This window comes from Leuresthes tenuis, unplaced genomic scaffold (genome assembly GCF_036924035.1).
Source record: "Leuresthes tenuis unplaced genomic scaffold, fLeuTen1.0.hap1 SCAF_9, whole genome shotgun sequence".
NCBI classification, from domain to species: Eukaryota; Metazoa; Chordata; class Actinopteri; order Atheriniformes; family Atherinopsidae; genus Leuresthes; species Leuresthes tenuis.
Window position 1 is genome coordinate 35,241,356 of NW_027325363.1, and position 12,259 is coordinate 35,253,614.

General features: G+C 39.7%; 1 protein-coding gene across 2 annotated transcripts in view; it reads left to right on the forward strand.

Moving 5' to 3' along the window:
• Positions 1 to 12,259, forward strand: part of bcas3 (BCAS3 microtubule associated cell migration factor) — a 373,861-nt gene that overhangs the window by 62,970 nt on the left and 298,632 nt on the right. For both annotated transcript variants that reach the window (XM_072393158.1, XM_072393159.1), the window contains exon 13: positions 4,788 to 4,881. In XM_072393158.1, coding sequence (XP_072249259.1) covers positions 4,788 to 4,881 — 94 coding nt within the window. The remainder of the gene's footprint in view (positions 1 to 4,787; positions 4,882 to 12,259) is intronic.

Below are 12,259 nucleotides of genomic sequence, written 5' to 3' on the forward strand. Positions count from 1 at the left end.
CCGAATGGCAGGAATAACAGTCTGAATGGGGAACACTGGCCCTCCGTCTCCCCAGCCACCTCCAAAAGATCTTCTACCAGATCCTTAAACCACCTCAAGTGTCCTTTTTTTTATGATGCGGAGCAGGGACTCAACTTTGAGCCTATCTTGGATTACTGAGATCCTCACCCTATTCCTAAGGATGAGCACAGGAACCCTTTGGGGGAATTTAATTGCCACCTTTTTGTAATCGCAATCTTAGTTTTTCTGTCACTTTCCACAGCTCATGACCATAAATGTGGGTAGGAATGTAGAGCCAACCATCCATCATCTACCGATTCTCTGGGTAGACTGATTCACTGGTAAATTGATAGCTTTACCTTTTGGCTCTGCTCTCACGAAAATATGACAGACTACATCAGTGCAGATGCTGCATCAGTCCACCTGTCAATCTGCTCCTTTCTACTCCTACATGTGAACAAGAACCCGAGATACTTAAACCCTACAACACCTCCTCAACCTGAGGCAGCTCATCACTCCCATCCCAGAGTGTATAATCCACCCTTTATTGAATGAGGACCACAGGCTCAGATTTGGAGATATTAATTCTCATCCTGGCTACTTCCCACTTGTCTGCAACTAAAATGAAGACAATCAGCTCCTTGACTGTTCCTAGAAATTCTGACTGTAAAAGTTATGAACAGAATCAGTGAAAGGGTAGCACTGACAGAGTCCAACACGTGCTAGAGATGAGTCTGACTTGGTACTGGCAATACGAACCATGCTCCTTCTTTGTTTTACACGGACAGGATAGCCTTTAGGTAAGGGTCTGATACTCCATACTCCCGTAGCACCTCTCACAGGATACCATGAGGGACATGGCTATTTGCCTTCTTCAAATCCACTAAACACATACTGGAGTGGTTGGAAAAATTCTCACATGCCTCTACTGTCCTTGTGAAGATAAAGAGCCGATCCAGGTTTCCATGACCAGGACAAAAACTGCATTGCTCTCCAGCACTCTGGCACAGAGGCTGAGAAATGTAAGCTCCCCTGCAGTTAAAACACATCCTCCGGTCCCCCATTTTAAAGGTGGGCATCATCAGCCTAGCCTGCTGTCCAGAAGTAATGTCCCAGAACCATGCAATGTTACAAAGGCTTATCATCTGAGGTAGACAACAGTATCCAGTAACTCACGGCAAAACTCATTCACTGCTGCCACAGACTTGTTTATCTACCTTAGCAACCACAGCATTGGGAATAAATGAGTTCACAACAAAAATATCAACATTTTGTTGAATAAATTAAGTCAAATTTCAAAAGGAAAAAAATCTACTTTTCTCTCTGTCAAGGAAATATTAGACCAAAGTAATTAAATGACAAGGTGTTAGACCAGTAAGAGAATGAGGTGTTAATAAAGTGTGTTTTGTTCTTAAGAAATGTCATACTCTTGAGGGTGTTTGAGGTAAAATCAAGATTTTGAAATGAAAAGTTCATGTCAAAGGTGATAAGGTGACAAGATATAGACCAGCCTTTCTATCTGTGGAGTAGCACATGATGGACAAAAGTCATCTGTCTTAGAACACAAAGAAATATGATGTTTTTCTTTTAGTAACTAAAACAGCAGCAATTTACTAGTCAGCAACTGATGAAGCCTTATTGTTGCACTTGAGAGAAGATGGCTGATTCAGTGACTGTGGGTTTTTAGTAAAACACATCAAACAAACATGATTTGCATCATGCAGATGTTAATATAATGGAGAGGGTTTTTCTCATCAATACTGTTGGGAAAGTGTGTATAATACTATGTTATGTATGAAGCTCTGACACGAGAATCATTTAGAAAAGGAAGGACAACATCTGCATAAATCTACTCACCAGAGTAACCTATATCATGTAAATGGAGCATCTCTGGAATTAAATGAATATCTACAGAGAGAACTTTGAAATGAAAAAAAAAACATTGTACAACATAGAGCACAACAGCTTAATGACTAGTTTATAGTAAGATCATATGTTGCTGTCCATTTATGCAGTTAACAACTATGCAACTTGCTGTGATTTTCAATACAAGCGTTTAACAGTTTCCTCCACCACCATGATAAAGATACTGAAAAGGACTTTTTAGAAAAGTTCTCCCCATCGCTGCACTATAAGTAATTGTGTCCTGTTCACCTTAGAACAAGCAATATTCTTGCATACGTTGCTTGTAAATATAGAAAGTATGTACTTGCATAACTCCTCTAACCAAACACGCTAGGAGCGCTTAAATTGACTGCCCCTGCGTAACAAAACATTCAACATGGCTGCTCTAGGTGCTCTAGGTTAGATTAGGAGTGTTGCATATTAATGTCATCTCATATTGAACGCTGTTAGTCTTGACTGGGATCTTTGTGACCTTCTGGAGAATCTGTTTTGACCATGCGTAATAAATTTTGGCCAGAAGTTGGGTCTTCTGATGTTTATATGTACCTCATTTCTATGCTGGGAAAATTCCCAAAGCAAAGCCTGAAATCATATAACGGTCTGGATGCTTGATTGTGCTTCAAAGAGGTATTTGTCAGCTAAATTGAGGTAAACTATAAGCACAGATGAAATTATAGTATAGAATCCACAGTGCAGCAAGTGTTATTTGTAAGCACAGTCATGACTCATGAGACAGTTAAAATGTTTTGGCTTGTTTAGGTTACAGGTTACATCAAAATGTCATGCAAACTTACTTTGAACATATTTGGAGCAAAGTTTAAATGCTAAGTCCTACATACCAGATACAAAGTATTCACTGCAAATCCACATTTCCAGCCCTGGACTCCAGTTGTCTCTGTGAATGTGAGAAATCCATTTGGCTCACGTCCTTGTACTTTTTAGAATTTTGTAGAAAGAAAACCCCAACATTTTCTAAATTTGTTGGTACAGACTTCACCATTTTCTTTATTTTCTGTGTTTTCAAGCTGGTCTGTCTGCAGACATTGAGCCAGATATCTTTTTGCTACTTGGTGGCATTATGTGGCGTAACCTGAGTACAGACACGTGTCTGATTACATCATGTTAATTCCCTCTAAAGTTATTTTTTGTATTAAACTGAACTTTAAATACAGTCGACAGATACAGAAAGAAACCCAAATAAATAGATAAATTGGTACCAATTGACTACCATAAGTAATTTCTAAAAGATAGCTTAAGAATTTAAGCATTTCCTCTCTCAAATGATTTTACCAAGTACTGAGAATATGAAATTTTTCATTTTTTATGCTAATCATTATTTTTCCATAAGTGGATTTACACTTAAAGATTTAACTAAGGTTAAAAAGTGATTTAAGTGGTGTGCACCTTTATTTATGTATAGATCCACAAAATCGTCAACAGCAGCACTATATAAAGACAATTTAGGTAATACGTGGGTATTTGTTTTAGGATTCCTACTGGGATTGAATTCAAGCCAATATATGGTTATGGTTTGAACCATACCGTTTACCTTCATGATGCCACATAAAAGTATGAAAAGCTTTTATTCCCCTTAATTTTCCTCAGCCAGTCCAAACTATAATTTATCACGTTGTACGAGTACATCACGTTTTTAATGAGGCGTGTTGGGGTACATACTACAGTCAGTCAGTAATGTAGTGACTGCATACACACTCATTGCCTTCTTCACTCTGATTGTGTCCGCCCTGTAGTTTGTGTGTTTTCTCATAAGCCGGACCTAAACCCTCAGAAGCTGTCCTGTACTCTGTCACCGGTTGACACACTGTAACCCTAGACTGGTCATAAACACTGAGTAGGCCAGACCAGGGGGAGAGGCAAGGAGTGGGAGGAGGTGGGGGGCACGACTCATGACACACAGGCATACACACGACCCTTGTGTATCAGACTGAGTTCTCTGGAGGACACTCTTGTTTCAAAGGGCTCTAGTGGTATCCCCTCACAGAACAACAGTGTCTGCCTACACTGTAATAAGTGATCTGCTTCATGTCTCCAGACTCTTTCTTTCCTTTCTGTTCTCCCATTTTTTGCTCGTATTTTGAGATGAAGTCTTTAGGGTTTTAGATGCAGCCTCTTGTTTGCAGCATTTCCAATTTATAATACTCATGCAGCCTCCATGACATTCATGCAACACTGAAGCTAAATTTAAACATGGGTGGATGTTCTATCTCTCAAATACAAAGTTGTGCAAAAAGTAGCTTCATGTTTGGTTTACCTCTAATAGCTTTTTCTTCTTCTTCCTTGCTCTAACTTCTTTTGATTTTCTGAATATTGATAAAGACTTCTTACTGAGAGCCACAAGTTGTGCAAAGTGATGTAAAAAAAATGAACAATATTATATAATTTAACTTCCTTGGCAAGTTCCACTAGTTTCTTCCTGTTCATGGGCGAACTGACTGTCAAGAAGAATTGTCAGATCTGCATGGAAAAGCCTCCTCACTGCCAGAGTGAGTTTCCACATTCTTGCATCTGTTGCTGGACCATACCCTGTACAGGCTGACTGTCAGCACAGCCTCATACAGAAGAACTAACTTGAATGACATGTAGATTTTAGTGATCCCTACTTTCTTTAATGTTGCTCAAGAATATTTTGAGGTGCTTGCTTATTGTTATCCATGAGAGGGCAATGGAACATTGAAATATGGGACTTAAAACTCCTGCTGGCGTGATTTCAAAGAACAGTGTCCAGTGTTGTGATGTTATCGCACCAAACCAAATGTGAAGAAAAATCCTGGAACAGGGGAAAGTCCCACTTTTTGTTTAATGTTCTCATCGTTAGAAAATGACTTGGACTCTGTGTGTGTGTTTTCTCTTGTACACTGCAGGTTTTGGTGAGTGAGGACTCGGACGGAGAGGGAGTGGTGGCTCACTTCCCAGCACATGACAAACCCATATCCTGCATGCAATTCAACCCCAGTGGTAAGACACACTCATGCACACACACTTAGACAAATATTCACACATGCACATTTATTTTTTAAAAGAAAAGGGAAGACTTGAAGCAAGTTGTAAAGATAGAGGACAGGAAAGTAATATACTTTTGTCTAAATGTAACTTAGTCTGTGTTTAAATCATGTTGCCACCCGGGACTAGCAAATGTATGCATATCGTGTGGATTGATCTTGAAAACACAGGGAATGTGTTTTAGCCTGTGTTTCCCCAGCACATTTTTATACACTGATTTCAAAACCAAATCAGTATGCTATGAGCAGCAGTTTCCTTTAACTGTGATTAATTCCACAGTTAAAGTTTCATTGACACGCATGGCTGCAGCACAGCTCATTCACTCCGGTAAGAATGTCCATCTTACGCAAAGCCGTCGTTCACATTGTCAAAATTTGATAAATATCCTGCCATGTTGCACAAAACTATCAGCAGCAAACTCCGTGTGAAGTTAGCCGACTGTCACAGAGCACGGAGTGAATAAACTGTGCTGCAGGGGGTCGTGTGGATGAAGTGGTCCCAGTAGAGTGCCTGTGTAGAATTCCCTCCGTTAGCTCTCCTATAGCTGCAAGTAGCCACATAACAGCAGCTATGAGCTAACAGAGCTATAGCACACGTTCATTCATTCATTCTTCTTAAAGTATTGGTGAAATAAAGACAGATAATGCCTTACTTAGAGGCTGCATCGTCATTGCCCCATTCACTCCGTTATATGGATATACGCCGATCGCGAGTTTTCTAAATATCTTCCGAAGGATGCCGACTTTCGCCAAACTGTTCTCGGTGAGTAGATAAACGTATTTCATGCCAGAAATAGGTTTGAAAATACCGGAGTTCCCCTTTATTTCCATTAGGCATGGGTTTTTGGCGTAGACTAATCAAACCAAAGTTGAATAGTCCTGACGTCAACATGACATCATCAAGACACTAACAATCACCAAAGCGGTTATTTGTCGTTTGCTGTCCTACAAACGTTTAACTACAACAAAATCATTTTTCGTTGTTTGTTCGTCTGCTGAAGTGCAACATTTTTGTGACGATTTAGTTAGTCCTCATCCCACTGATAGAACAGTGGTAAGCTAGCTTCATCCCGCATAATGTGCATTCGAATTTGTTGTCCAATTGAGTGAAATCCTAACATGCGTCGATTTGATTTGTTTCAGTTGCCGACATTTGCTCCAGTTTGTTGCTTCCGCTTTGGTGCAAACGCCGGGAGAAACGGCGCCGTAAACATTAGTTCCACATCTCTGCGTAGTGAAACATAAGTCTCTTCTTGCCTCAAACAAATATTAGTTGACTCTTAAAAAGTAGTATACTATGTGCGTCGTTCCGACTAATCGATTATTCATACACATCCCTAATTTCCAAGTATTGTAGTTTTTTGATCATGCTAATCAGTCATGTCACTTAAAAGTATCTGCTCAGCATACTTTCTTAACAGTTTTACTTAAAATTGTTTGATTCCAGATGTCAGGGAAAACAAGTTAAGTTTTCTTGCCCCTTCTTTTTGATTTTCACCATCCACTGAACTGTAAGTTTAGTGTCCCAGCAATGTACTCCCCCAGGAAAATGTTGTTCTTTCCAGATGAAAAATACAAAAGCAAATGCACATGACCAAGATGACCTTTTCATGTGCAAAGTTTTTATTGTTTTCTCATTTGTGTCATTCACACTTCATTTGCAAGTTGAAAAAATACACTATATTGCCAAAGGTATTTACTCACCCATTCAGATAATCAAATTCAGATGTTCCAATCACTTCCATGACCACAGGTGTATAAATCCAAGCACCTCGGCATGCAGACTGCTTCTACAAACATCTGTGAAAGAATGGGTCGCTCTCAGGAGGTCAGTGAGTTCCAGCGTGGTACCGTGATAGGATACCACCTGTAGAAAAAGTCCAGTCGTGAAATTTCCTCGCTACTAAATATTCCACAGTCAACTGTCTGTGCTATTATAACAAAGTGGAAGCGATTAGGAACGACAGCAGCTCAGCCACAAAGTGGTAGGCCACGTAAAATGACAGAGGATGCTGAGGCACATAATGCTCAGAGGTCACTAACTTTCTGCAGAGTCGATCGCTACAGACCTCCAAACTTCACGTGGCCTTCAGATCAGCTCAAGAACAGTGCGTAGAGAGCTTCATGGAATGGGTTTCCATGGTAACTGCATCCAAGCCATACATCACCAAGTGCAATGCAAAGCATCAGATACAGTGGTGTAAAGCCCGGTACCACTGGACTCTAGAGCAGTGGAGACGCGTTCTCTGGAGTGATGAATCACGCTTCTCCATCTGGCAATCTGATGGATGAGTCTGGGTTTGCCGGTTGCCAGGGGAACGGTACTTGTCTGACTGCATTATGCCAAGTGTAAAGTTTGGTGGAGGTGGGATTATGGTGTGGGGTTGTTTTTCAGGAGCATACCAAGAGATTTTGGACCATTTCATGCTCCCAACTTTGTGGAAACAGTTTGGGGATGGCCCCTTCCTGTTCCGACATGACTGCGCACCAGTGCACAAAGCAAGGTCCATAAAGACACAGATGAGCCAGTTTGGTGTGGAAGAACCTGACTGGCCTGCACAGAGTCCTGACCTCAACCCGATAGAACACCTTTGGGATGAATTAGAGCAGAGACTGCAAACCAGGCCTTCTGTCCAACATCAGTGTCTGACCTCACAAATGTGCTTCTGGAAAAATGGTCAAAAAGTCCCATAAACACACTCCTAAACCTTGTGGAACGCTTTCCCTGAAGAGTTTAAGCTGTTATAGCTGCATAAGGGTGGGCCGACGTCATATTAAACCCTATGGATCAAGAATGGGATGAACTTAAGTTCATATATAATGTCAGTCTTTTTCTGACGCATAAAAGGGTCAATGTGAATTGAATGACAAGTTGGGTACATGATGGACTTTCACCTGAGGTATCCAATGAAGACTTGTAGCGCCTGGAGTAAAGAAAACTGTTAATATTTAAAGTTAAGTAAGTGAAAGAAAACTTTTAAATGTTTAATTCTTCAACATAGAGATTTGTCTAGCAGGACTAGCAAAAATAAGAAAATATCTGAAATTACAAACTGCGTAACTGTTTTCCAAATGTCTTTAGCACAGACCTCATATCCACACTAAACGTGGCAAGTGAGAGGAAGCTATTTTAACTTTGTGGTAACAAGTCTATGCTTCAGTGTGGGCATATTTATTGTGGCACAGTAGATGCTTTGTTTGTGTGAATGGGCAATCTCAGCAGTTGGTGTGTGGGATCTCTTAGTTTGTGGATCTTCCTATTAGTCCTGCAGTGTATTTGTGTGTAAGTTAATAAAGAAGCTGCTGAGAGAGGATTCTCACCCCATGACCTCCAAGCCCAAGAATCCTTCACTTACTTGCACTTATAACAAACTCAGCAGCTCTCTCTGAGCTGGAACGGGATTAAAATTTAGACAGAGAGGCAACACATGGTTGTCCTTCTCCACCTTTGATCGTTGAAAATCAAAAATGCATCCCAAGCCAGTAGTGTTAAGTTGCTGAAAATATTATCTTTTAAAAAGGTGCTGAATATGGGCTTTTCAATAAGCAGTAGCAAAGATATTTACAGGACAACACAACCTCGTTTCTGAAATATCTGAACAGAATGGTGACATACATGGCAATTTAAAATGTCAAGTAAAAATCAGATGAATTTTTTTTCTTTTCTTGTCTGCTCTTCTTTGACTCTGTTTTTGCACTGCATTGTGGCACACTGGTAACTTTTCTGTAAAAGATCAATTGAATTGTCACTGTCAAGACGACACAAGACAAACTGCATGCAGTCACATTAACCATTAGATATGAAGTATGAGTGCTTATTTTTCAGGGATATTCTACAGATAACATGTTTAAATGAAGAGGAGCGATTCATTTTTATGCAAAGCCATGTTGTGCTGTGGCCTCTTCTCTCTGTTTGACATATACTATAGTCAGCAAAGAGGCAGTTGTGGAAAACGTGACAGTAATTGTGCTGCTTCACCTTACAAAACCACCTGTTCGACAAGCTTAAATATTTGCAACTGCTCTCATTCAACATCTGTATGATTTACACACTTGCTTGGCAAATTAATAATCATCTGTGTTGTATTAGTAAAACTTCCACTTAATCTGCTTTATACCACACTGTGGGTGACAGTTTGCAATCTCACACAAATAGGAAATGTTGTTCATAATGTGACGTGTGTCACTGTGGCATTCACAGATCTATGAAGTCAGCATTGTTATCCCAGAAAGAGATTTAAGCCATAGCACCGAGAGCCACAATCTTTTGGCCATTTTTTGACAACATGCAGGTATACAGAGTGAGTACGTACCCTTCCTGTTAACAGCTGAATTCTAAAACAATTTGATTGATTGAATTGAATATATTTCTATATAGCTAATTGTACATTGATGTCAAATATAGTTTAGGTTAAATTACTGTGAGGTTTTGAATTAGAGTCTGGAACAGTATGAAAATCTGAAAAAGAAAATGTGAAAGAACCCTAAGGTAAATATTTTTTCTTATATATTTAGATATTGTGAAACATAACATTGTTGTGAAATAATGGCATCAAATGGCCAAAGGACAATGTTGGTGGTAGTGATTGATATCAGAAATCCACTAAGGTTGTAGGTGAAACCAAACCAGAAGTAAAAGAAAATGAAAGCTGTTGCGGTTATTTGGGTGACTTGTTCTGTAAAAACCACAGGCCCAGAACTATGCCACGTTCTGGGGCTGTGTTTGTTCTGTCTGATTGTTTTTGTTAGAAATAGGACTGTTATTTCAGTCCTTTTTGTTAGAAAAAGGACTGAAATAACATTCAGTCCTTTTAACAGGCAGACTAGGTTTCTGCAGAGACACCTTTATTTTCTCCGATTCTCCACGTCATTTTTTTAGTGCACCGTCAGTAAGCTGACAAAATCTGTTTTGATGGGCTCTATGTAGGGCACCATCGACTTTAAAACACACTTAGTATTTCCAACTCATTTATTCCGAAACTGCCTGCACAAATGACATATTCAGAGGTTAGGTGGAATCTTAACACATGGATGCTTTGATTGCTTTAATGTTTTATTCCTTCTTTTTAAGCTGGCTGTGGCAGGGTGTCTCAAAACTGGAGGCCTCTCAATTTGATCATAATCAAGATCTAACTGAAGAATCTTTTACTGATCTACCTTCTGTGCCTTACTGAGGCTTTGTTCACAGTGGTCAAGGTCAACATGGCAGAAATAAGAATAAGAAGAGGAAACGATGATATTACTCCAAAAGAGCCCGGAAAGTCCAAGAGCTTTGGCTGGGAAGAGTTATGTAAGAAACCCCAGTGGCTTGTGTGTCTTGGAGGCTCTTCAGAGGGTGGACAGGAGGCTTCCAGTTACTGGTGTGGCGGCTGGCGCGTTTAGACGCTTCGTTGGATCTGTGGATCTATTCCTAGTGGTGTAATTAGAGGGACGCAGATGAAGTGCAGTGGCAAAGTGCTCTCTTTAACAGCTGCAATGTGTGCTTGTTTTCTTTCATGTCTCGTCCTTTCCAATCATCCCTAACGATCCTTGACTTGATTATTAGGTATGATGCCAAGTTCAAAATTTGCCCATTTTTTGATGGAAGAGATACTGTCCAACAACGTGAGCATTTCTTCTGACTGTGACTGGCACTAGATGGAGCGATTGATTCAACAAACATGCAAGCATTCCTCTCTGCACTTTCATCTCTCAAACTTCTTTACACAGTCATACTTTGCTGATAAGGATCAGGTGCTTAAATGGATCTATGGAGGGAGTAAATGTAGCAACCCCACACTATAAACATACTCTCTTTGTGGCAAGTGGTAGTCCTGCATTTAAAACCTAATTAAGATTACATAAATAAAGTATCAAAACCAAAACATTCATTATAATAGCATATTCTGAAAATTTCAATGCATTAATTGAAAAAATAATTAGTAGGTTATAATAAAGGTATATATTTGCAACCTTGAAAGCAGAAAACGCAGCGGTGGAGTGTTGCTGCTGCATTTAATATGTCTCCCATAAAGTGGCGCCACTAGCATCTATAGGAGGCGTCTTGCTGCAGCCCGCATCTGGCCACACAAATCATGTGCTACGGTCACTTTATTTATAAGTTCCATGTTGTAGTTGTAGTTGACTGTAAGAATGTATAGTGCTGTGATCTTATCTCTAAAACACATTTATACTTGTCATGTTACTAAAATTATTATACAATAAAAGGTTTACCTCTGGGTCTCTAGTGTTTATGTAGTGTAGAGATAGATGCTGTCTGTTAGACAGCATGCAAAATGCACTGAAGCTGATTAGACTGTGTTTCACATTACGTAGGGATAGGAGGGCTTTTTGAAAGGAAAGAAATGTAATATTCTGCAGTGGCCATGGCAGAAGACCCCTGAACAAACAACTACACATAGTCTCCACTAAAGGCCACATGGAAAGTATCAAAAATAGACGTTTTTATAGTTATGTTAACTTGGTACATATTTTTCAGTGCATGAAAAGAGGCTTCTGTATGTCGAAGAAATATGATTACAAAGCCCCACCTTAGATTTAGATATGAATAACCCAACTAAATGTCTGCAGTTCATACCCAAGTTCTTTACAAGATTATCTTTTATCTAAACGGGTAGATAAGAAAAATAAACAGTGCTAGTACACATATATTTCCAAACAGTAACTAACCAACCAACCAACATTTTTTTACACGCTACAATGCTTGAACATATGATCTTGTCAGGAATTGATGTGGAGCAGCATGTTGTAGTGTGCCATCGCGAGGCCAGCTGCTGCTAGTGTGGGGAGTTATAAGATCACGAATTAGTCTGGAAGCTTGCAGGTGGCCTGTTTGACTTAAATTAGGAGCTCCTTTGACTACAGGTTATAGGGTCACAGCAACAGCTTTCGTATTTCATATATTTTCTTTAGATAACAAAGTTTGAGTCCACCCTTCTCTTTGAAATAACTTTGATGTCAGCTTCCTTTTAGCATCAGCAGAGTGTTGTTCTCCACCATTTCTTAAGCAATACTCCAGTTTGGTTGTGAATACCATGCTAATGAAAACTAATAGTCTCCACTTGAAAAACGTGTCCAATGTGTAGTTGTAAGTTGAAAAAATCCTGGTGAGCAACAGAGACTGTATCAGTGCCCAAATTTCAATGCCTAACTGTGTGTCCATCCTCATGCTCTTTCATTATCTTTTTCAGTCTCATAAAACACTGTATTTTTTGTAGTCATCCAAATGTTCTGAATATGGAAGTTTTGAATATCCCATCAAAGCCTGGGGTAATGGCAGATGAATCAAGGCTGAATCTTTCTCCGCACGAAACTGTCCCATAAACCATATCCCT